The sequence below is a fragment of the Phocoena sinus genome, chromosome X (genome assembly GCF_008692025.1).
Source record: "Phocoena sinus isolate mPhoSin1 chromosome X, mPhoSin1.pri, whole genome shotgun sequence".
Lineage (NCBI taxonomy): Eukaryota > Metazoa > Chordata > Mammalia > Artiodactyla > Phocoenidae > Phocoena > Phocoena sinus.
The window spans coordinates 57,281,679-57,304,387 of record NC_045784.1 but is presented as its reverse complement, the minus strand read 5'-3'; the positions used below and the strand labels follow the sequence as shown (position 1 = coordinate 57,304,387).

At 42.8% G+C, this 22,709-nt stretch overlaps 1 protein-coding gene across 1 annotated transcript in view; it reads right to left on the bottom strand.

Moving 5' to 3' along the window:
• Positions 1-267: 267 nt before the first annotated feature.
• The window catches only part of AR (androgen receptor), a 163,425-nt gene continuing 140,983 nt past the window's right edge, over positions 268-22,709 (bottom strand). The window contains exons 4-8 of the mRNA XM_032619680.1: positions 12,280-12,567; positions 6,270-6,414; positions 2,202-2,332; positions 1,184-1,341; positions 268-523 (exon numbers count right to left, since the gene is read on the bottom strand). Coding sequence (XP_032475571.1) covers positions 368-523; positions 1,184-1,341; positions 2,202-2,332; positions 6,270-6,414; positions 12,280-12,567 — 878 coding nt within the window. The 3' untranslated portion in view covers positions 268-367. The remainder of the gene's footprint in view (positions 524-1,183; positions 1,342-2,201; positions 2,333-6,269; positions 6,415-12,279; positions 12,568-22,709) is intronic.

Sequence of the window (22,709 nt, the reverse complement as noted above, 5' to 3'; positions counted from 1 at the left end):
TGAGTAAACGTTTGCATGGCTGGTATACAGTGCAGTGCTATAAACAAGCACAACTTGACACTGTGCCACAGGATCATCACAGATTTAAAGAAATACAACAGCATTCAAAACACAGATAAGGGCCACAGCGGGGAGCAGAGTTTGAGAGTGCCATGGAGGGTCAGATAGGGAGGCAAAGAAAAGAAAGGAGGAAAAGAGAAAAAAAAAGCCCAGCAAATAGAACTCAAGAACATCTTCATGACAGACTGTACATCAATAGAGGAAATTCCCCAAGGCACTGCAGAGAAGTAGTGCAGAGTTAAAACAGGCAGAAGATTTCTGAGAAAGGGAGTGGGGTGGGGGTGAGGAAATGGGGGCTTCCAAAGCTTCACTGCGTGTGAAAATAGATGGGCTTGACTTTCCCGGAAAGGATCTTGGGCACTTGCACAGAGATGATCTCTGCCATCATTTCTGGAAAGTCCACGCTCACCATGTGGGACTTGATTAGCAGGTCAAAAGTGAATTGATGCAGCTCTCGTGCAATCTGCAGAGAAAACAGGGTTGACAAGGAGTTGGCTTCTTGTCAGGGTCTATCCCCACATTCTTTGATTTCCTCCTCTTTCCTTCCATGTCCTTGGGCCTCCGTGTGTGTGTGTGTGTGTGTGTGTGTGTGTGTATGTGTGTGTGTGCGTGCATGTGTGCATACACACACGTACACTAAATTGTCTCCAGGGAGTCATTGAAGGCTCCCAAGAGATCTCTTACACCATTGCAAGCTCTCTGACTCAAGACTGCGTGTTCCTTTTCCTCAGCATAGACACACACACACACACACACACACACACACACACACACACACACACTCGCTCTCTCACACACACACACAAACGCACATGACTCGAGGAAGAAGGGGAAAACATCCAGGTCTGTTTTGTCTGCGTAGAGAACTTATCTACTCTAAGCCCCTTCTCTGAATCCCAACTGCTCTGTTCTCAACTCCTCCACCTCTTTCACAACATCCAGCTGGGACACTGTGACCTGTGTTCCTTTCTTCTTCATTGAATTTTCTTCCTGGACCACACTCAAAGCCAGAGGGGAATGGAAGCACCTCCCAACAGGTGGTGCCAGACCTTAGAAGAGCATATTATCACTTGGCTCTATCAGGCTGCTCTCCCTGACAAAGCACCCTCCATCGTTTGCTTACAGGCTGCACAGAGTCCAGGAGCTTGGTGAGCTGGTAGAAGCGCCTTGAGCAGGATGTGGGATTTTTTCTCTTGCATGCAATGATACGATCAAGTTCCTTGATGTAGTTCATTCGAAGTTCATCAAAGAATTTTTGATTTTTCAGCCCATCCACTGGAACTGATGTGGGATGAAGACAGAATGGGGAGGGGAAGCATGCCCACGAAGGAGCATTAGATAAAGCACCAAGTTTTCTGACCACAAACTTGACCCCCACCCCCACAGGGAGAGAACCATCTACTTGGTTTCCTGTCACTTGAGGCCTATATGCCTGGGACCTTCAGGAAGTCTGCTAGGAAGGTCTTAGGGAAAAGGCTAGCTGGACCCAGTGTGTAGGGTATCAAGTAAATAAAATTTACTGAGCTTTTCCATTCTCTAGACTTCTCACCTACACATTTCTTAGGACCTATGGTTTTACGCTGTTCACAGTCTGGCTCTGAATTAGAAAATTAAAACACGTGGTCTTGAATATCAAATTTTGTCTCCTTTCTCCCTCATAGAGGCTAAGCACTCTGCTTAGAAGAGACATTAAAGAAATATTCCTTGGCTGCCAAATAAGCCCTTTCTGAGTTGCTTACACAGAACTTCTCTTTTTGGCAGAAGAGGAAATTCCTTCCAGGAGGCAATCCCTTCTGCCCTACAAGACATATAAGGTGGTCCTTGCCTGTTTCTATGGTAGAAGCTATGGAAAAAATTCAGAGACCTGCTAAAACCAGACAAAAAGGCCTTGTACCAGAAAGAGATAGGGGGTAGGTGGGGATCTAATGGAGGTTGAATTATAGCAAAGAAATTGGTCTCTAGCCATGAAATTCATCCTTGTTAGGAAAAAGGATGCTAAGGGAGAGTGGAGGAGGGAAGGTGAAAGAAGAAGGGAAATGTTCAGGAGCTGGCTTCTTCCCAATAATCCTTTAATGAAAAAAGCAGCTTCCCTCTGATCCCCTATGCCCCTAGGGGCATTCTCTGCCCTTCCAGGCACTTACTAATGCTAAAGAGCAGCAGAGCCTTCATGCACAGAAATTCCTGGGGGGTGATTTGGAGCCATCCAAATTCTTGAGAGAGGTGCCTCATTCGGACACACTGGCTGTACATCCGGGACTTGTGCATGCGGTACCTGGGAAGGAAACACAGAGAAAAAAAGAGGAGTAAGGAAAGGCTTACAATAAACCCAGAGAGAATATCTGTGGTTGCCCTCCCCTTTCCAAGTTCTCCAAGAAGAGCTTGCTGTTTCTCTTGCTGGTGCTTCAGTGACAGGAACGAAGTTGTTCTTTTTTTTCCCAAAATCGTGATATCATGATAACTACTCATCTTGCCTGGCCAAGATATGGATTACCACATGGAAATTCCAGGTCCCCGTGGTCCTCCTGTTTCCTGGCACAAGGACAGGAAAGCCTAACCAAATGAATACAATGGGACTGGCACATGGTCTCCCTGACTAGTCCTAATATCTCAGCTGCAGCCAGAGCCAGAACCTGCCTCCCAGACGTTCAAACTTGGAGGATTTCTAGGAGACAGGCCTTAGAAATCAACTCTTAAAATAAGGACATCAGGATTCCCAAGTGACCACACTTCCCATGTTAGAAATTTAATAATTTCTTTAAAAACTCCCAGAAAATGAGATTCCCCATTGTCCCTTTAAGTGAGTTCCAATGCTTATCAAATCAGCCAGAAAATATTTCTGAATGTCAAATCTAAATGTCCCCTGCTGAAGCGGAGCCTACTCCCTCATATCCTGGCTGTTCCTTATCACAGTTTGGGAGTTATAAACACGTGTGAGCTGCTTTTATTATAGTGACTTGTGAAAACATCATCACATTATCACCTATAAATTATATAGGGAAGTGACCAAGGCTTGGACAGATTCTCGAGGGGAACAACCTCTCTGTTCCATGACTGGCCATGACAAGCCCATAAGAGAAGATACAGCATCCTCCTGCTAGCAAACCTTCCTGGTTTTCAGCACTTCAGAAATTGTGTGTGTGTGTGTGTGTGTGTGTGTGTGTGTGTGTGTGAGAGAGAGAGAGAGAGAGAGAGAGAGAGAGACAAAGAGGAGAGGGAGAGAGAGAAATTGATTTTATATCTTGTGGAGAAAGGAAAGGGAATTTGACACTCACTTAAGTGGTGAGGAAAAAGCCCTCCCAGATTGGGTCTGAAGCCTGTGGTTTGACATTTTGGTCCCCAAACCACTAGCCTTGTTCACAGGTTGAGCAGACCTGGTACTGGCTGGGTGGAAGCTCAGCACCCTATCTCAGAGAGATCTTGGATGGCCTAGAGAAAGAGGGAAAGGAAGGGGCAGATAGTGTAGAAATATTCAATGCAGGCTGGAACCCAACTGGAAAAATGAAGCATTTAGATAGTATCACAAGTCAACTGACCAAAACAATGCTGCTCCAAGCTCTTTTTCCCTAAGGAATTTTTAAGTAAGATTTGCTGAGCCTTAGGGCATGGCCTTGCTCTGGTCTGTCTGTGCTTCCAAGCCTCTGTTGATGACAACACTGCAGTATTTTTACCATTGAAATTGTAATCCTGACATGAAGGATTGCTCTAATACTGCTGCAGACCCCAGGAACAGAGAAGGTGTAGAAAGGAGGGGAGAAAGGCAAGGGAAGGAATTCAAAGGGGAAAGGAATAAGACCTGAGGAGGAAAGAAAGGAATAGAGTGCAGAAGGTAGAAAGCAAGGGGCAGGAATGGAATTCAGGAGGTGAGCAGAAGTAGGTGGGATTAAAAGAGAATGGAGAAGTGGGGAGAAGAACATTGGAAATAAATGATGGAGCACAGTGCCTGGCACATAGTAATTGCTCAAAAAATGATATGTTGGAAAGTGCCATTATGATTCTATTCACTATTCTACAGATGAGGAGAATAAGCCTCAGAGAAGTTCAGTAATTTACCCAAGGTCACACAGCTAGGGCTCAGGTCCATTACCCTCACAAACTGTGTTCTCCACAAAGAGAGGAGGAGAAAAGAAGAAAGCAGGGTTGATGACAGGGTTTGGTGTCAGAGAGGTTAGCAAATGGGTTGGCCCAGAGTCCCTGTCTTTTTCTTTGGACCTCCGTTTCCCCATTGGTACCTTGAGGAGGCTAGCAGCAACTGGTGGCTTTTAACTGGAGAGGTACTGCTCCCTTAGTGGGTGCTAGAAATGTGTGGGGGCAGTTTGGGCTGTCACAGTGACTAGGATCCTATTTGGTATTTAGTGGGCAGGTACCAGGGCAGTTAAACACATTCCAATATGCAGGAATGTGCTAAAAGATGAAAAACCATTCCTCGGAAAATGTCAACAGCATCCCTGTTAAGAAACATTGGTTTAGATGATTCTAGGGACTTTAAGAGCTCTAACATGGTGGGTTCCTATAAGAGGAAGGGGGTCTGCTGTTTCAGGAGCCCTGGGGCTTGATATAGGACCCTGACTCTGTGGGGAATCCTGTGGTACCTTTTGATGAGGTACATGGAAGTGGACCAGATAGCTGAGGTAGGGTGCCACATATTTACACAGATGTGGAAAAGGAAATGAAGATTTAGAAAATAGCCAATTATCACCTTGCAAAGGTTCAAAGGTCTTCAGGCTCTGGATGGGGAGGGTAGTGCAGGTGCCCAGTAGTTGATTTAATCGCTGGAGGGCAGCAAGAGGGTGGGTTGAGAGATGAACAGGAAGAGGGCTTTTTAAGGCCTGCTCCAGAAGATGGCATCATAGGTAACTCTTTGGAGATCTGGAAACCACAAAGCAGGTTGTGCCAAAAGCTCAATGGTTATTCTTAGCTTCTGGCTACCAGGGCTGGCTGAGTTGGAAGAGGGCAGCTGGGGACGCTTATTTTCCCCCATATGGCACTGCTGTACTGGAAGGAACCACTGGCCTGTAGATTTTATTTTAAGGCTCTTCTGGGTTAAAGGGCTAAAGGGGAGGGAAGGTCAATTCCTTCCTGACCAAAGGGATTCTCTGTGGTGAGACTAGCTCAAAGTTCTTGGGAAGATTTTTTCTGGCCAGCTCCATTCACAATGCCACAAGGGACCTCAAAGAGCAGACACAGAACAGATTATCATTGTTAGGAAAAGAGAGTATTGGAAAGGTACTTCCTTTTTATTTCTTGCCCATTATGGGACAGACATTTCACATTCATTAGCTCCTATTTTAGTTGTCATAACAAAACCATTTAAGAAAGATTTATTTTATTAACAGATTAGGAAACTGCGGATCAGGGAAGGTAAGGGTCTTACCCAAAGACAATGATGTAGGAAATAACAGAATAGAGGTTTCAGTTGAGGAAAGTACAATTTTAAAACCTGAGCTCTTGGCCAAATTCATGAAGGGTAAATAGAGCTGGTGGCAGGGCAAGCATTTATTAAAACTGCTTGTAAGAGAAGGGAAGTGGCTGGGCCAAGGTCACATGGCCAGAAAATGGTGGAGCTGCACTTCCTCATCACTTACCATCAGGAGGCAGTATAAGAGCTAAGAGTTACAGAGCCATACTTTGAATTCTGTTGCCAACATGCACTAGCTGTTTGATGTTGTTGGGTAAGTCACTTTATTTTGTTGAACCTAATTTTCCCCATCCATTAAAAAAAATTTTTTTTAAAGGGGAAATCAAGTTCTCATGAGTGCTCAATGAGAAAGGATTAGGAAAATACCTAGTATGGTCCTGGCACAAAGGAGTTTCTCAACAAATGGTGACTGGCAGTAGCTTTTGATGGTAGCATAAGGGACCAAAGGAACTTCAGCCCTCACAACTAGAGTCTCTCTGTTCACTCCCTATGTTGCTCAGAGTGAAGAAAAAGGATCCTGACATGAGGGTCTGAGATAAGGGAAAAGCAGGTCAGAAGCACTGCCAAATTACCAGGATTGAGTCTTGATTGGGAAAAGCGACAGCCTTCCCCTGTTGCCTCCTACCAATTGGCCTTTCAGCCAGGCAAAGCCACCTCAGATTGAGCAGGCTGGCTGGGCTTCTACTGCCTCACCTAAAGGTCAAATGAACCAACTCTCACCATTACTTACATTACCATCATCACCACCAATGAGGTCTGTGTTTGTGTGAGTTCTGGACCCATAAGCACTTACTCATTGAAAACCAGGTCAGGGGCAAAGTAGAGCATCCTGGAGTTGACATTGGTGAAGGACCGCCAGCCCATGGCAAACACCATAAGCCCCATCCAGGAGTACTGAATGATTGCCATCTGGTCGTCCACGTGCAAGTTGCGGAAGCCTGGAGATAGGGCAGAGGCAGTGGTCAGACTGAGCACTGATGGGCTGAGTGAAGTCTAGGACTCTGCTGGGCTGAGAATTTCTGGCACTTGGGCTGCCCTTGAGGAGCCCCAGGGGCCATCAATGCTGGGGAGCAGGAGGAGAACAAACTATATGGTGGGGATAACACTCCTTGCACTCCCTACTTCATTGAGCTGCTCAAAAGAAACAGAGGCAAAAAGTGCACTGTCCATTGGAAGAGAATAATAATCTAACACTTACTGACTGCTTACAATGAATTAACTCTTTTCTAAGCATGTTACTTATATTAATTCATTTATTCCTCACAAGAATCCAATAAAGTGTATACTATTATTGTTCCCATTCTGTGAATCAATAAAAGTGAGTCACAGAAGGGTTGAAGAACTTGTCCAAGATCATAAGGCTAGTAATTGGCAGATCAAGTTCCAAAGCCAGTCTGATTCCAAAGCCTTGATCTTCAGAAAGGCTCACTGCCTTTCCAAAGACACAGTGTAATAATCATTTCTCTCACATGAACAGCACTTTTCACTTTACAAAGCTCTTTTCTAGCTATAATCTTGTTTGTACCTTCTAACAACCCTGGGAAAGGGATACTATTACATATCAGCATATGGTGGAATGCCTTTGACAGCCATGCCTTCTCCACACTACCTTCAGCTTCCATCTCTTTTCTCTGACCCTTTTCCTGCCTCCCACTTCCTCTCTATTGTTTTCTATTCAATAAATACCTGGCCCTGCTAGTTTCCTACTCTACTGCCATTCCTGCCTACTGCCATTATTATACACAAACAGGCCCTTTATGACCTGCTTTCTTAGACTAATTTCTTACCATTTGCCTTCTCATAATTTAGGTTCTAGCTATTCTGAAAAACCCACAGTTTGCTGAACATACACACACACACACACACACACACACACACACACACACACACACACACATCATGCCTCTAAATCTCTGCTATCTCTGCACAGGCAGCTGCCTTTCCCTAGAATGCATTCTTCCCTCCCCAGGCTTTCCATCTGATAAACACCTACTCATCTTTCAAGTCTTCACTGAAAGGCTACCTCCTCTGTGATGCCTCTTCCAACTCATCCAGACAGAAGACCTAGTGATTCTTCTCTTACCATCTTGCTGAATCCGTCCAATTATAGCACTCATTACACTGTACTGGAATTTATCTATGCACATATCTGTCTCCTCTGTGAGACTTAGAACTTCTTGAAGACAGGGACCATTCCCTTCTTATTCATCTTTTCCTCTCTAGTATATAACACAGTTCAGATATTTGAGTAGGCGTTTGAGAAATATTAATTAGACTTAGGATTCTCATTATTTTCATTTTATAAAATAAGAATTATAGATGATCTCCAAATTACCTCCCTTAAGCTCAGAGAACAGAGGCTCCCAGATGCTGCCTCCACATAGGTAGAACAGATATGGCTATGCTCTCCTGGAGGTTTCCAAATAGTTGGATACTTAAAGCATCACTTCAGAGCTCATCCCCTACCAGTGCCTCATTTATCTTCTCCCTAACAGATCCAGAATTATCTGAAATTTTGTCTTACTTACCTTATTAGGAATGCTTACATGAATTTGTATAATGCTTCTAACTTTCCTGATGATGACCTCATTTAACCCTCACAATTACCCTAGAGTGTGGGCAATGTGACACTTATTTTGTCAACAAGGAATCTGAAGGCCAGAGAAGTTAACTGACTTCCCCAAGCTCATACAGTCTGTATGTGGCTGAAATGGGACTAGAACCCAGGTGTTCTAATTCTCTTCTTCAGTGCTTCTCCCATACTACTCTTGAACAACACAGCTCAAGAACTACCAAGGTCATGAGTTTTTTCTTAGCCATAGGCTCAGGTCTGAAGTCTACACTATCTAGACACATTGTTCTGTTGGTTGGTTCTTGCCACACACACCCCCTATTTACCCTTTTTTCCTTTAGGTCCCAAGCCTACCAGACATCAGGATGCTAGAGTTCCTCACATCACCACCTTTGACTGCAATCTTAGCTCCCAGGCGTGTGCCTCACATCTTCACAGGAGCTAGTCTGCTAACAGACTAGCTGGAGCCTCAGACCCCAGAGTATTTCCTGCCTGAATCCCTTCTGTAGCACAGAATACCTGGGACTGATTCTTTCCAGTAGGAGACGAAAAGCCAGGGTCAAGCATGGAACATCAAAGAATCTCTTTGGGAGGGGCCCGGGAGCTTGAACCCTGAACCCTTGGGGTGGGAGGCAATGGGAATCAAGAAAAGCCTTGGTTGGTGAGTGTGTGAATATGAGGGTGCATGGGGGGATGAGGATTAAACTGTACAAATACCAAGGAAGCCGTCAATACTGATGATTTTTCCCTCCCTGAGATGCCAGAGAACTAACAAAGAGGAGAAAAAGGGAAAGCTTAGTTTGGCTGTAATACTAATTAACAGTCCTTAGTGAGAGCTGCTTAGAACTCAAGCCTAATTACTGTATATGCATCAACAACATAGCTGCTTCAAAGGCTGGGCATTAGAGAACAGAGTTAGGTATTGTAATCAGATTAGACCTATAGGAAAATTAGCCTGCTAATGCCCATCCTTTGAAGCAGCCTGCTCAGATAGTACGGCTATCAAGGGATGACTTTAGGAAACAGTAGTTCCAGTCTACAGGTTTCCCTCAACATATATTCATTCACTCAACACCTATTTGGCGCTGCATTAGGCTGTTTTGGAGAAACAGAGAGAAGTCATGGTTTCAGGTTATGAAACACACAAAACAGGTTAGGGAGCAGAGGCTAACCTGAGATTCTGTTTTCTCACTAGAATCCAATCAACATCATTTCTTAGCAATCTCCAGTAGAAACCTATAGTCTCATGTCTAGTCTGGAAGAACATACCCAAAGAAAGGTCAATTAGGAAATATTTGCTGCTTTATTGCACCTCACAGCTAAGGTCTTCAAAGAAGACAATTCATCTTTGGGACCCATGAATGAGCTTCTAGGAAAAACTAGTGGCAGCTTGAAATGATTTTAGTGGTTTAGCACTCAAGCTTGGTAATAATGACCCACCATTTACAGAGCATCTTCTATGTTTCAGCTATTATACTAGATGCTCTTTATACCTAATTTCTGTGTTGATAACAATCTGCAAGGTAGCAATTGTTCTACCATCTCTACAAATGAGGAAACAAGTACTGCAGACATGTGATTTGCTCAAAGTCACACAACTAGTGTATAGCTAAGATTCCAAGCCAGATACATCTGATTATAAATATACTGTGTACATACAGTCTACTCACCCTCCCTCAATACTAGGGTATTTACTAGGGTACCAGGTGCTGTAGTAGGCAATTTACATATATCATCACTATCACAGAAAACTTCACAACAAAATTGATCTGAGTAGGTACTTAGCACAGTGCCTCTCAAAGGACAGGAACTCAATGTGTTCAATGAGCAAATAACTTGAATTAGTAGGTGATTATTGATAATATGAATAACAGTTCTAATGAATGTGGTACTTGGCTTTCTTTTGAAGCTATTCTTTAAATTACTCAGGGTCAGAGATCATTTCCTTAGACAAGCTAGATGGTGAACTGATATTAACTTGCAGACTTGTTAATGTAAGGAAAGGGCTTCCAACCCTGGAGGTTAGGCTGAGGAAATCCAGTGGCTCCCAGTTATACAAATTGTGCCATAATGCTTTGCACCAGGTTATTGTTAAGACCATCAAACTAGAACTCAGAGGGTGTGAGCCCAAGCTCTGGCTGCATTTGTTAAGTGACCAAATGGAACAAGTTAATTAACCTCTCTGAACCTTATCATTTGAAACAGGAGTGAAAGTCCTTATGATTCATGGGACTGCTATGAGGATTAAGTGGAATCATATAAAAGAAAAGGTCCTATCCTATAAAATGAGACACTAAGGTGTCTGGCAACTGCTTGGAAAGATTAAACTGAATCTCTGTTAGACACATGACATCAGGACACCCAGCTGAATAAGTGATAAGAATTAAAGCAACTTTTTCTTTTCTTCCTTTTTTTTTTGTATTTTTTTCTTCCCTGTGTGAACTCTCTGTTTTTGGTACAGTGTATATGCAGCCAGAGTCCTTGGGCCTTCTTCCCAGGGATCTAATTGGCTAGTCAACCTCAGCTTTCCAAGCTAGGAAGGTGTTAGGGACAATCTGGTAGCTGTAACTGGGCCTTGTGAATTGGAAAGACAAAAAGGGGGCTTGACAGTCAACATGCAATGTCTTCCAAGGCAGCAAGTCCACATTATGACCCAACTGGCCTTGGATAAAGTCTTGGTCCCTCACTGTAAAGCCCGAGGCTAGAGAACTACAGTGGTACTACACAGACTATGAGTAGAGTTGGATGAGGAGGGGATTTGGAGTTAGGAGGGGACGTGGGCTCAAGTTCTGGCCCTGATACCTTCTGAATGTGCAACTGTGGGCAAGCACATCACCTCTCAGAGCGTCAGAGTATTTATCTATAAAACAGGGAAAAGAATCCCTACTTTACAGAATTCTTAGGAGGATCAAATGAAGTACTACATATGAAACTTCTCTGTTCACCATAAATTCACATATGATTGACAGTTATTATTAAATGGCAGGTTAATCTTTGACTCCACAAGGAGAGGTTTGATTGTTGATGTTTCAAAAGAATCTTTCAGTCATGGAAGTTTAGGATTAAGAGAACCCTTAAAGAGTTTATGTTTCTCTTGTTTCCAAACTGTGTTCCCTGGAGCCCTAAGATTCTGCAAGAGTGATCTGAGGCTTCTCTAGGGGTAGTGAGGGAGAGGCACTGGCTTTAAATCAACCAGCTCCACTTGGATCTGTGTACCATGTTTTTGAGAAATAAAGAGTTTGGCTGCTAAAGGAACGTTTGTGAATCGTTGGACAGAGGATCTCTGGGGCTTCTTTAAGCTCCAATATTTTAATAATCAGACCTTTCCAAACAACAGATGGCCAAGAGAGGAAGTGAATTCCCCATCACTGGAGGTATCCATGCAGAAGTTAGAAAAACACTTCATATTTCTTTCACTATCACCTAATGTTTCCTTCCACTATGATGATGCTAAGGTAGTTTATTTTATTTCCTTTTCCTTTTTTCTTTTTTGGTCGCATGGCGCAGCTTGTGGGATCTTAGTTCCCTGACCAGGGATCGAACCCATACCTCAAGCAGTGAAAGCATGGAGTCCTAACCACTGGACTGCCAGGGAATTCCTTAAGGTAGTTTAAAGAGCACCAAGAGTTCCTTGAAGTAAAACTGGAAAACCATCAATTTAGTCCAAACCACTTTTCACACATTGTACAGATGGAAAAACTGAGACCCAGAAAGGGAAGGGATCACATAATGAGTTACCAGCAGAGCTAAGGCTAGAACCTAACTGTTTTGACTCCCAACCCCATGTTCCTTCTATCATACCATATTATAAGAGTTCCCATGGTATGGGTTCCAAGTAATATTAAAGACAGAATATCAGTTAGGCTCAAGATTATCTTTGGGGTGAACCTGTGTGTGTACATATAGAAGAGCATCTTAAGGCATTTAAGGGTATGTCTATGTGATCCATGATTATGGGAACATTTGCTGACTAAATCTGTGGGTTGAACATAGAAACATAGTTGCTGTGTGCTGTTGTGAGGCATGTGGGATACTCAATAATGTTGCTTTTCTCCTTGATTTCTGAGTTTCCTTATTTTTAATGTAGGAATTTCTACCAATCTCTTCCCTCACAAGGTTATGGTGAGGATTGCATGAGTTAATGGATGGGAAGCAAACAGGCATGGTGCTTGGCCCAAAGGAGTCTTCACTAAATATGACCTCCCACATTCCATGCCCCCACTTTCCTTACCAGGCAAGGCCTTGGCCCACTTGACCACGTGTACAAGCTGTCTTTCACCCAGTTCATTGAGGCTAGAGAGTAAAGCTGCAAAGGAGTCAGGTTGGTTGTTGTCATGTCCAGCACACACCACACCTGGTTCAATGGCTTCCAGGACATTCAGAAAGATGGGCTGACACTCATAGCCTTCAATATGTGACACTGTCAGCTTCTGGGCTGACTCCTCAGTGGGGCTGGTGGCACTGGAAGTCTCCCCTTCCTCCTGTAGTTTCAGATTCCCAAGTTTCTTCAGCTTCCGGGCTATTGGGAAACAAGGGAAACTTGGATTTATTATCAGTGGCCAAAAACACACAGCACAGCTACCCTGTTAGAAAAGCTGTTTGAGCTAAGAAAACAAGGATGTTCATTCTCCCTAGTCACAGACTCTAAACTCCTTAAGGACAAGTGCTCAGTTTAAACACTGGTTAAATGAATGATTCATCATTCTAAATTCCTCCTAACTCAAACTTCCATATCTTGCTTTCTCTGTGATCCTCTTGCCAGACAGACCTAGTATATCCTTGGATTGGACTCTGCCTAAATGCAGTCTCCAGTATTCATACCTTGGATCTTCAATTAAATCATTTACTAATATATTCATGATTCACTCATTCGTTCATTCAACAGACATCCATTGTTAGGCCTTTGCTTTTGGGTGGCGAAAAGAACATAGGCCCTAACCCAGTTTGGTAGAGGAGAAATAAACACCCGCTAACAATTCTAACAATTAGAAAATGTCAAACTGGTGAATGTTACAACAGGAGTATTAACAAAAGAGGAAGAACAACAATCTCTCTGCATAGGTGGGGTCAGGAAATGTTTATGGTGATATATGACCTGGACCTCGAAGAATAGTGAGGATTTCACCAGGCAGAGAGGAATGGAAAGGGCATAAACAAAAGCACTGAGTGTTTAGGGGTAAAAGAGACCAGTGTGGCTGGAGTGTATATTGTATATGTGGGGAGACTGGCTATTTATGAGGTTGAAAACAAAGGTGGGGTTTGACTTTAAAGGAGCATGTATATCATATTAAGAAATTTGGGCTTTATCACACAGATGATAGGCAAATATGGAATGTTTTAAATCAAGGGAATGTTGTACTTGTGTCTATGTCTATCATGTCTAGCAAACTGCTAGGGAAGGAGACTAGAAAGGCAGATCTGTTGGAGAAGGACTAGACTTATCATCCCACTTTGGGGTCAATGAATGGGAATTTTCTGGTGTTGCAGCATTTCTCACTTCAACTACAATAGTCCCAGGTATTGTCAGACATTTACACTCATAGTTGAACATACACTGTAACACATATATTGATTTTCATCTTTAGTAAAGGGGAGAGAAAGAAGCTGAAGTCTGAAATCCCCAATTGTATCAAAGAAATAACAGAATGTCCCTACCTTTATAATCTGCCTGTAAAACAGGAACCATCCATTAAAAAGGATGATAGAAATAACATTATTTAAAAAAACAAGAATAATCTAAAACTCAAACCTTATGAACCATCCTCCCCCTGTGCTCTCATACACACAATTTACAGGTCCTTGGGCATCCTGGTGTTTACTTTGTGCTATTTTCCTTAGCATTTATATTGGCAGAAATATAAATAATTGAAAAGGTCATAACTCTGAGATCTAGCATAGGCAGTTGCACCGGGACAGACCATAAACCACTTTATCTCTAATCCCTTTAAAATAGTAATAAAATTTAAAAGGTATAAAACAAAGAGAGAAGCTGATTGCTCAATTTTAATGGATAAATACAACAAAACCTGTTGCTGATATGTTTCTGGCTCCTGCAAAAAATGATACTTATCTGGAACTGACTCTCAGCTCTAATTAGAAAAATAAGTCTTGCAATGCAAACTCCAATCATAGTACAACTCAGTAAATCAATGAAAGAATGAATCACATGTTTGGATCAACAACCAGGGTAGAGGAGAAGAAAATAGAGGGTTTGGTGGTGCAAGAAAAGCCCAGAGAAGAACTCAGGGTAAAATAACAAGGAAGCCTGGAAAATCAACACAGAGTTCAAGATGACCTTGTCCAACAATCATTTCTGCAAGGTTTGGGCACAGTCAGTAATGAGATATGCACACTCACTGTCAACTCCCACCTCCCATCAAGGGCACAAGCTGGAGGTATGGGCAGGACTAAGCTCATCTTGTCCCAGAGCTACTGGCCTGGCCCCTAAAATTTTTTGTCATCTGGGGAACCCATTGCTGACATGGGCTCAAGTAGGCAGCTCCACAGACTGACAGTGACTTCTGGATCTGCTCCCCTGGTACAGGTTCTACAGGTAGACATTCTCTTCCCCATCACTGGTACTTTCTGACCTTGGGCTCAGAAGTTGCCAGGCCATGTAGTCCCCCTTTCAGCCTGGGAGAAGACAGATATAATTAGCCTTATGCCTGAGGGAACTAAGAGATATAAGGTTAAATATTTTTTCTGAGCCTTCTGTATACTTCACTTCATAAACATATTATATCACTTAATTCCACAATGATCTTAGGAGGTGAGGAATATTTCCTATCTCTGTTTTGCAAGTGAGTAAACTGAGGTAACACAGCTATCAAGAAACAGAATCTAAAAATCTTAACTTAATCTGACTATAAAGCCAATGCTCTTTCTACTATATCATACTGTATCCCCAAGGAGTCTGAAGCCCTAAACCCTACTTCTAGCCTAATAGAGTTGAGGAGTAGGGCTAGGGTTATATTTTCCCTGCCTTCCACCCTCACCCGTGACTCTAAACTTCAGTAACTAGCATCAAATCCAGAAAGGAAAAGGCAGAAGCTATGAGACTCCTCTAGTCATTTGCCCAAAGTAGAAATAAGCTTGGGGAACTACAGTGGCTTAGAGATTCATAGCATGATGAAATAGGAAGGGTCATTAGAACTCATCACATCCAGGGGGTTCACAGAATTAATATACCTTCATTGTCTACACAAATAATACAGTGTGTGTGTGTGTGTGTGTGTGTGTGTGTGTGTGTGTGTGTGTGTTTATAGGAGAATGGTGGGAACTCTGGTGAACTGAAGTGAATGCTTTACCACCTTCTTGCCCCTGCAATGCATGTGCACATAACACACACACATATACATACTCCTAGAAGGCGTTCATATAATATTTTAAATTTTTCCTAAAACTCATCTGTATCCCAAAGTTGAATTCAGGCCTTAGCCATTATTTTGGGACTTCTGTTGTTAATCCAACATTTCAAGTCAAGGATGGAGAGCCTGAGGTCAGAGTGAGTGTGGTCACCTACTGGCAGAGCAGAGACTGGAACCAGGCTCTTATTCCTAATCCAGAGTTCCCTGTACCATACCAGCTCGTTTTCTGAGTAAGTAAGTCATTTCTACTCTATCTCAGTACCTGCCTCTGAATTCAAGATTTGCACTGTCCAACACAAGAGCCACTAGACGCATGTGGCTACTTAAATTTAAATTAATTAAAATTAAATAAAATTAAAAATATAATTCTTTAGTCTCACTAGCCACAGTTCAAGTGCACAAAAGGCACATGTGGCTTATGGCTGCTACAATGGACAGTACAGTTACAGAGCATATCCTTCATTTCACAAAGTTCTATGGAATACTGTTGTGAATCTAGACTGTTCTCTGGGGCAGCTGTCCCATTTGTCATGCCCTACTCATGCTATTGATTAAAAAACAAATCCAAATGAATTTTATATAGAAGAATCCATGGGCTTTTCAAAAAGGTGGAACGACACAGAGGAATTGGTGCTGGTGCAATCAGCGAGGTATGCTCTGTCACCTTGACTCTCCCACCAATGACTCAGATCTCAGTGGGCTGATGACTTGTGGACCTAAGCAAACTCATTACAAGCAAGATCAATATGTGCAGAGACTTTGGGGAGAATCCATCAACCTAAAATAATTCCCCTTCTCTGCATAGTGCTAATGAAAACCTGGCTGGTATTTTCATATCCTCCTCCTCTAGACCTATATGGCATCTGCTTGAGAAAGAGAATCCGCATTCCCACTTGCCTCCACGACCTGGGTAACCTGCTGTCCCTGCGGCCACGGTGGCCCAAGCTGCACCAGGTGTTCTGGCCTCTCTGCCTGAAGAGGGTGACTGTACTGAACATAATTGAAATCAGATTCCATTCATTCTGCCGGGGGATCCTCTGTTCTCTCTGTGCAGCAGAGGCCAGCATGTTGCTAGACGACTTGGAATGCTGGACAATGAGGCTTGCTAGTCTCAGCTGTTACTCAATGCCCAAGGCCTTGTTTTCATCCATGAAGGCCGCCCCCACACCCCTCCTGTCTCCTGCACCTGAGCCCCAGAGTCATACCTAACTCTTTCATGTGAGGTACAGGCTTGTCAGGCCCCTGTGTTACCACAGAGACCCATTGGTTTGCTCAAATTGAGTGATGAAGCCAGGATAAAGGGGACAGTAAAGGTTGATAGTTCTAATGGTGTGTGAGTTGCTTTGCATCTCATCACTGTCTTTCAATCGTAGGTCAAAGCAGTGACAAGAAAGGGACATTGGCAAGGCACATCCTTGTCTGTACCTGATCTTTAGGGGAAGAGAGCCCTTGAAAACATGCCTGGATCCTGCTGCCTGGACCTTATAGGGAGCTGACTTTTCAGCATAGTGGCATTAGACCCCTATGAGGGCTGTCTCTACAGCAACAGAGAAAGATTTTTCCAATCAGGTTCAATGGTATATCCCTCAGGAGAAGTAGATGTGATTAATCTGTAGCTTCTATAGCCACTATGACCATTAGGCACTATTCCAGCCTCATTCTTTGCTACCTCAAGACAGAGGTTTTCTCATCCTTGGTCAGGGGAGAGGCAAGGTGCAGTAAAGTTTACAAAATCTTAGAAAATTCAAGTTCCTCTCCCCAAGGTCAAGGATGTTTCTCTTCCTTGAATCTCACCATGGAGTTTGAAGGATAAAAGAATCATTTCCTGTGCTAGGTATACTTGATGGCCACCAATATTCCCAACCCTTGGTGTACACATACCTTCTTCCAGTTATTTAGTCGAGCACCAATATAGGTGCTCTTGTAAAAGGATTAGGTAGATGTAATTAAGGTCACAAGTCAGTTGAATTTTGAGGGTCGTTATCCTTGATGGGCCTGACCTAATCAGATAAGACTTAAAAGGGACTGGACTCTTTCTGGAAAGGTATTCATGGAATCAGGAGGATTCAATATAAGGAATATTCTCTGTTGCAGGCTTTGAAAGTGGAGGTGTACACATGGCAAGGAATGAGGGTGGTCTCTGGGAGCTAAAAGCAGCCTCTGACAGACAGCCAGAAAGGAAACAGAAACCTCAATCCTACGACTGCAAGGAACTGAATCCTGCGATAATCACATGAGCTTGGAAGAGGACTGTGAGCTCCAGATTAGAACAAAGCCCCTGACCAATAGTTTTATTTCATCCTTGTGAGACACTGAGCTGAGAATCCACTCATGTTGTGTCAGACTTCTGACTTACAGAACTGTGAGCTGATAAATGTGTACTAAATTTGACGTAATTTGTTATGCAGCAGTGGAAAACTAATACACTTTCCTTACAAAATTGGGGTATAGACAAGATAATAGGCTTTGGAATCAGAAGATCTTGGATTCAAACCCCAGCTCCATCAATTACTAGCTTAATAACTTTGAGCCAATTGCCTAGCTTCTCTGAGATTCTGTTTCCACCTTTATAAAATGGGGAAGCCGCTTCCTGCTTCCTAGGACACTTATGAGAACTAAATGAGAGAGAATGCCTGGCACATAGTGAACTCTCCAAAATGATTTTCTTCACTCTCCATCCATTCCTAAAGAGTAGAGAGTGACTGGATTACAGGAGACCAAACTCAGACATGGGGAAGAAGAGACAGCAGGATTAACAGAGAACCAGATATGGCAGAGAAGGGAAGGGAAGAGTGACACATTATGAGATGAAAAAAAGTAACTGAGTTTCTTCAGCATATAACTGCCTATAAAACTGAATTCAGGTCTTAAGTGTAATTCTAAATGCTAACTAAACACAAAGGTACATTTGGTGCAGAGCTTCAAATTCTTTGTGAAACCAGACTAGGCTGTACTTACGTGAATGTCTGAAATTATGTGTGTGTGTGCAGGTGCTTATATATTATAATGCTTAAATGTATGGGTCATGAACTTGAATATCTTCACTAGTCAGGCAGATACGCAAATGATCTAAAACAGCCTAGTGAACATAAATAGGGTGGGCTGGGGAACAGGAAAGTGATTGATGCCCTGCCTAGGGGCAGTCTAAGTCTGTTTGTGCTGGACAAACAATTCTGCAAGTCAATTTTGGCCTGTGGAAAACCAATTTGTGGCCTCTGGCTTAAATCATGCCAACCATCTTTTCATCCACTAGGATTAGAGTCAGGGGATCTCATTGTACAACTTTAGGTTTAGATATTCAGAGGAACACTGGATTAAGATCCAGGGGAGCTCACTGTATGATCTCCAGAACATCCTTTTCCTTCTTTTGCTCTTAGTTTCTTGATATATGTACAAAGGGTAGTAGTTAACAGCAAAAAGTCTGGAGTCAGACTGTCTCAGTGTTAAGCCTGGCTGTATTGCTCACTAGCTGTGTGACTCTGGGCAAGACTTAGCCTCTCTGTACCTCAATTTCCTCATCTATAAATCGGTGATAACATTAGCACCTAACTAATAAGGTTGTTAAAGAGGAATATAGACACTGTGGTGGTGTCTGAGAGTAGAGGGAAGATTCTACACCACCAGTAGAACCCTCCAAGACTGTGGCATGGTGAAAAATTTCACTGTACTTAAGGAGGCAGAATGAAATGATGACATCAAAGTTCTAAAATGTTATTCACAAGAAAGGGCTTTTTATTATTGGTGGTGGTATTCACATTCTTATGGGATGTCTGACCTTGAACATATCCCTTGATTTATCCTACACCTCAGTTTTCTCATCTGACCTGACTACTGCATAGGACTATTATTTGGAGAAAGTGAGATGGTCTCAATGAAAGTACTCTGAATTCTGTAAAGGTGTATATCAATGGGAAGGCTATGACATTTTCCAAGAATGAATCTCTAGCTAGAAAACATTCTGAAAAACTGCTTAGGGTGGCAACCTATAAGTAATATTGTCTTCCATCTTGGTCAACTGGTCTCAAGTCAAAGATTGAGGGCCAAACTGACAGGTTCAAGAATCCTAAGATAATTATAGGATCTACCTCACAGAGCTGTAACTTTACCTAACAGAATACATGTAACGTGCTTAGCACACAGTAAATTCTGTACGTCAATACATGATGCCTCTCATTCTTTCTTGCTAGTTGCTAAACCCCACATTGCTCCACGTCATTCCCTTTATCTCAAGCAGCTGAATTTCTCTCTGAAAAAGCTAACTGATGAAACAGGGAGATCAGCTTGGTGCTTTGTGACCACCTAGAGGGGTAGGATAGGGAGGGTGGGAGGGAGACACAAGAGGGAGGGGACATGGGGATATATGTATACATAGAGATGATTCACTTTGTTATACAGCAGAAACTAACACAACATTGTAAAGCAACTATACTCCAATAAAGATGTTATAAAAGAAAAAAAAAAGAAACATACAGAGTTTCCCCAGGGATTTAAATCAATTAGGAGAGAGAATCAAAACAGAAGTTTCCCCAGACATCAATCTAGTACAGTAGTGGAGCCCCAAGGATTTTAAAGGGCCCTGAGAAGAGGCAAAGTAGGCCTGAGCATGTGGCTCCAATAAACCCTCCTTCTTTCAAAGTGGTGCTCTATTCCGTATCTTCATTTGGGACTCCGCATCAGATTTTGTTTGAAGAAAAGATTCCATTGCCAAGAAAATGTTTGAAAGCCCCAGATATTGTCTATTTCTTCCTTTCCCATTGAAACAAATCCCTATTATAAAGATGAGCAGACTGAAGGCCAAAGCTAAGTCTTGCTCAAGGTCACACAGCTAGATAGTAGCAAAGCAGGAACTAGAACCAGGTATCCTGACTTCTAGGGTAGTACTCTTTCAATTTTATCAGGTAGGGTAGCATGTTAGTGGGGAGAAGGGTCAGCTGGAAATGAGTGGGGAAGAATTAGGACAAGGATAAGAGACAGGGAACAGAGCCAGTTCTTGGCAGCCATGGAGTGAGAGATTAGTAGGGGTGCATCCAAGTGTAAGTGTACACAAATAAGTGTAGGCCAAATTCTCTCAGGCAATAAGGTTTCTTGGTCCTTCCTCCCATGCCCCCATTCTCCTCACTGTCCCAATTCTGAGTCATAGGAATAGCCAGGGAAAAGAATATTGAATTTTATCTTTCAAGGTTTATGTTGGACTATTTAGTCTAATGGTTTTTAGTTCATGGAGGAGTAAACGTAATTAATAATAGAATGATATGCAATGCTGCATATGCTTGCCAAAGCACAGGACCTGGCAGAAACTATTTCCAAGTCTCCTCTCTCTGACTACTGAGCCAGAAGAAAGAGGTTCACTGTCCAGATGCCATCCTGGGTGAGGGGCACAAGGTCATTACCAAAAACCTGCTCATGTGAAATTGCAGAGCCTGGAAATGGTTTCGCATATGAGGCTTTCCTACTGGAAAAAGTAACTACGTGAATTTAGAGCATACATGCTTTTACAATTACATTTAAACTGACATTAAAAACAAATGTGAAACAGTCCAAGCCGAACAGGTCAGCATGACCTGGAAAGCAAACGAGAGAAAAAAAAAAAAAAAAAAAAGAAAAGCGAAAAAGAAAAAAAGGCCCAATGTTAACAGCATTAGTCCTGTCAGTCTGTTGTAAATAAGAAAATACCATTGGTATATTAACGGCTTTATTAAAGGAAAATTCACTAGCAGAAATATGCAACATTCAAACAAATAGAAAGCAGTTAAAAAATAAACCACATTAGCCTTTCAATTCACATTAGGGAACCTCTTGTTGGCCTGGAGATTAAAATTCTGCCCCAAGGAGGGGGAAACTCCCTTCCCTCCTTGAAGTCCTTCCTTGGCTTTTCTCCAGAGTGTTGCTGAGTCAGGGGAAGAAGAAAGAAGTGTGTGTGCGTGTGTGTGTGTGTGTGTGTGTGTATGTGTGTGTGTGTGCGTGTAGATGGAGAGAGGAGAAGGAAGAGGGTGGAAAATGCAGGTCCCAGGCAAGGCTGGAAGAGTGCTTCTGACCCTCATACCTGTCTGCCCCTGGCCTCAAAGACTGCACATCCACCAGAAGGAAACTAATTTCGATATGGAGGCTCTGAGGCAGAGACAGAGCATAGCAAGGTATTACAAACTCTAAGGACCTCTCCTCTTACATCAATGCAAATTTTGAGGCTGGCTTGGGAGAAAAATAAGGCTTCATACTTGCTGGAGAAGCAAGTGTATGGTGTGAGTGAAAAGTGTGGGGCACTAAAGCTAGAAGAGGTAAAGTCTTATCTACTTTCCTCCATCATCTTAACTTTAATAGAAAACAAGAGAGTAGGCACTGGTTCTTGGATTTTGCCTTCCTCCTGCTTTATGAAAAGTTCAAGTGTGTGTGTGTTCCTAAAAGCAGAGTCACATTAACTTTGAGAATAGGGAGAAAAGAAATGTCTGACTGTAGTCTCCTGGTCTGTTTGAAGAGAGAGGCTGGCTGGCTTCTTGGGGGTGTTTCTCCAGGAAAAACAGAAATCTGGTCTTTGTTTACTGAATTTCTGTGGATCAGCTACTACCTTCAGCTCAATGATGGAGCCTGAGGTTAAGATCTAGTTCCTTGGCAGTGGTCCAGCAAAATGGAGGTAAGAGGAAACTCATGAATTGCCTAATAACTAAGTGAAAATGCCACAGGAGCCTCAGATAGGCACAGTGGCTTCTTGTTCAAGGTAGCACTTTGAGTCCTATTAGCAAAGCTTCTTCCCAGCAGCAGCACACTGTGGAAAGCAAGTAACTGAGCCAGAGCTTCACTGCATCCACTTGAGTCAGTGCCTGATGCTATCATATACAATCAAAAACAATCAAAGGGCACTCTGTTAATGCCAAGTCATATTATAGAAAACAACAATCATGATGCTCATGACTACATGAATTGGTAACTCTATTATTTAGTCCTCACAATATCCCTGTGAGGTAGGGAAACACCATCAGTCCCACTGGGAGGAGTCATCAACTAAGAGAGTAGCCCCCAGTCCCAACATTAGAGTATCTGTTGAGGAGCAAAGGCTTAAGCCCCTAAGCTTGATTCCAGGTGTTTCCTGCTATCCACTAGAGCCCTCTAGAACCCTCAGTTTGAATGAGGCAGGTCAGCCTTTCTTCAGTGTCTGGTCATTTTGAGATGCTTGCAGTATCCAACCTGGATTTTTTCTAATATGAAACAGCGACACTGGTGAACATAGCAACTTAACGACGGGCTAGCACCTAGCAGGCCCCATAATCAGATACTTGAGTCAGATTCTCTGACATAGGAG